The following is a 3,343-nucleotide window of genomic DNA, read 5'->3' on the forward strand; positions in this document are numbered from 1 at the left end:
TAGAATAAAAAAAGAATAGTGGACTATATATTGTACTTATATTCTAAAGTATACTTCCTTAATCTGAAATCACGGGTTCAGCTCTTTCATTCGGATCTACAATGCCATTTTTTTTTTATTCTGGATAACAATATTCCCTTTCTATTATAAAACTAAATCTGTGTTGACTAATCCAAATGAATTGTCAAATTAGAGAGCATTACCTCTCCTAATTCCATCCCTATTTCAGCACTCATGTTTTCTAAGAATTTTGCTCCAACATCAATTACAAGCCTACCTCCACAAAATATGTATTCAATCCCTGTAACTCTTCTCTTCCTCCTGACCCTTCTCCCGGCAGCCATTCAAGCGCAACCAAACACAAGTACACCAGACAGCACCTCCAACATCCAGCTGTCTTCTTGCCTTCTCTCCAAAAACATAAAAAACTTCACTTATCGTTCAAATTCATCATCTTCTCCATATATCAAACTACTTACCTTCTCCATTCAAAATCTCCGCTATTCTCTCCCTTCAAACCCAAAACCTGCCATCATAATCTTCCCCCTCTCCGAATACGAATTGCAATATGCAATTCTCTGCCTTAGACAAAGTTCTTTAACCATACGTGTTCGTAGTGGCGGCCATAGCTATGAGGGCTTATCCTACACCACATCGTACAATACTTCCTTTGGAATAATTGACTTGACCAACTTGAACAGTGTTCAGGTCGATCCTTCTTCAGCCACTGCTTGGGTCGAGGCAGGTGCAACAGTGGGTGAAATTTATTACAACGTGGCAGTTAAGTCAAATGGAACGCTCGGGTTTCCTGCTGGAACCTGTGCAACCATTGGATCTGGAGGTCACATATCAGGTGGTGGGTATGGTTTCCTATCAAGAAAGTACGGGCTGGCAGCTGACAACGTACTTGATGTCAGTTTCATTGCTCCAAATGGAACGGTTATGAATCGCAGTCAGATGGATGAAGATGTTTTTTGGGCAGTACGGGGTGGAGGAGGGGGGAGTTGGGGTATTGTTTATAAATGGAAACTACAACTAGTACATGTACCAAATCAGGTCACTTGGTTTAATAACTACAAATCCGGCCTGATCGAACCACTGGCTGATTTAGTTCACAAGTGGCAGTATGTTGGGCCCAGTCTCCCCGATGAGTTCTTTTTACAAACTATTATCTCAGGATTATGGGATGGGAACGGGTCGGTTACTTTCACAGGATTGTATTTAGGTCCAAAGGGAAGTGCTTTCTCAATCCTAAATGAAAGATATCCCGAATTACTGATCAGTGAATCTGACCTAGAAGAGATTAGTTGGGTTGAATCAACAGTAAAGGCAGCATGGGTCAACTCAGTAGCAGACCTTAGAAACCGGGGTACAAACTCAAAAAACTATTTCAAGGCAAAGTCAGATTATGTAGAAACCCCTATTTCAAAAGAGGGTCTTATTGGGGCCATAAAAATTTTAACCAAAGAGCCGAGTGCCTACATTATATTTAAACCATATGGTGGGGTCATGGAACGCATAGGAGGTACAAACTTGCCATTTCCTCACAGAGCGGGAAATTTGTTTAACATACAATATGGAATTGGTTGGAACAAAGACGAAGAGGGCATGACGGATAGATATATAGCTTGGCTAAGAGAGTTATATGCATATATGGGTTCTTTTGTGTCGAAAAACCCTAGAGCAGCATATGTAAACTATCTAGACCTAGATTTAGGAACCAACAACTGGACAGCCGGAAAAAGTGGTGCAGTTGATGACATCAACCATGCAAGGCTATGGGGTAATGCATATTTTCTATGGAATTATGACAGGTTGGTCAGAGCAAAGACAAAGATTGATCCTGAAAATGTTTTCAACAATGAACAGAGTATCCCCCCTTTATCTAAATAAATGGCTCCTGGGTAGGGAGACAGCTGAAATAAGTAAACCAAATTGGGATTCCCTATAAATAGTCTACGATAGAAACAAAGAATTTAGATGATTAATCTTGTTTGATAGGCGTGGACTATTTATAGTGAACTATTGTATTAAGTCAATTTCAAGTATCGGTATTATCTTTCTAAATCTCGGCTTTGCCATGACTGTATCTTTTTCTATTTTAATAAAATTCATCAGATTTCTCTGCTTAATTCGTGTTTTACTGCTTGATTGATAAAATTGGGAGTCCTTACTCAGGTTTGTATCAGAGCTATAAAGATTCCATCTGGAAGTCAAAAAATGCCAACTTAGGAAGATTAAGAAGAGCGAAATGACGACAGTTGCTTGTGTTAGGATAAGAAAACCCTGTTTAATTGAAATTTAATAGATTCAACCCATATTCTTGGGTTAGAATACCTAGATGATATGTTGGAATGAATGCCAATATTCTAGAATTTTAGGCTGTTCGATCTTTTCTTAGTCTAGCTGGCTTTTTTTTTTTGAAGAAGAAAATGTGAAGGTCTAACCTCCAGATTTCATTGAAAAAGACACCAGTGGTGTCAGGATTTTACAAAAGTTTGAAAGGAAAATAAAGTAAGAAAAAGGTAGAAAAATGAGGAAGTGGAAGGAAGCTCTGGAAGCTCTGCCAATGACAGTTCCTTTCTATTACATTGTAGTTTTTCTATTCCTCTGCACTAATCTGTCCACTTGGAAACCAGCTTTTATACTCTGCCATCACCTCATGTTCAATTTGTTCTAGTGTCTTGTGCTCCTCTGCAAATATTCGTTTGTATCTCTCCCTCCAAATGACAAAACACAATGTTAACTCCAATTGCCTCACTTCTTTGTTTTGAGAGCACAGTATCGCTTCTTGATATGCTCCACCAGCTGAATGTTGACATGTTCTGAGAACAGGCATAACAGCGTGTAGCCTATACCTTAGTTGCGTTGTGAAACTGCAAGTTCTAAAGATATGCTCCACTGTTTCACTATCCCTAGTCTAGTTGGCTTTTGTTGATCTATTAGTCATTACTTTGTTTTTGTGCTGCTGGCATATACCAGTTTTTGTATTTGTTCCATCTCCAGTTGTTTGGAGTTGGTTACATGAAGATTATGATTTCCAATGAAATCGGTAGGTTAATCCCACTTTATCAAAAAAAAAAAAAAAAACAGTGTGGAACCCATTTGCTACTGCTGAAGACCCATTTTGCTTGATACTACCAAATTTAAAGGAATCAAGCAAAACAGGTTTTAAGTCAGCACATAGCTGAGGAAGGATCGATCAGAGATCTCAATTCTCAGAAATCAGCCAAGAGATGATATCATTAATACCAGTAATGAAAAGAGAGTAAACAACTTGGTAACATAAGCCATATAATTATGTAAAACCTTGCTTGACCTTAAAAATAAATTTGTAAATTAC

General features: G+C 38.4%; 1 protein-coding gene across 1 annotated transcript; it reads left to right on the top strand.

Moving 5' to 3' along the window:
- The first annotated feature begins 227 nt into the window (after positions 1-227).
- On the top strand, positions 228-1,921 carry LOC144545182 (berberine bridge enzyme-like D-2). Its single transcript, XM_078293773.1, has one exon. It carries the CDS (start codon positions 235-237, stop codon positions 1,891-1,893), a length of 1,659 nt encoding a protein of 552 aa, XP_078149899.1. The 5' UTR covers positions 228-234; the 3' UTR covers positions 1,894-1,921.
- Positions 1,922-3,343: the final 1,422 nt, after the last annotated feature.

The sequence above is a fragment of the Carex rostrata genome, chromosome 27 (assembly GCF_964058835.1).
Source record: "Carex rostrata chromosome 27, lpCarRost1.2, whole genome shotgun sequence".
In the NCBI taxonomy this organism is placed as follows: domain Eukaryota; kingdom Viridiplantae; phylum Streptophyta; class Magnoliopsida; order Poales; family Cyperaceae; genus Carex; species Carex rostrata.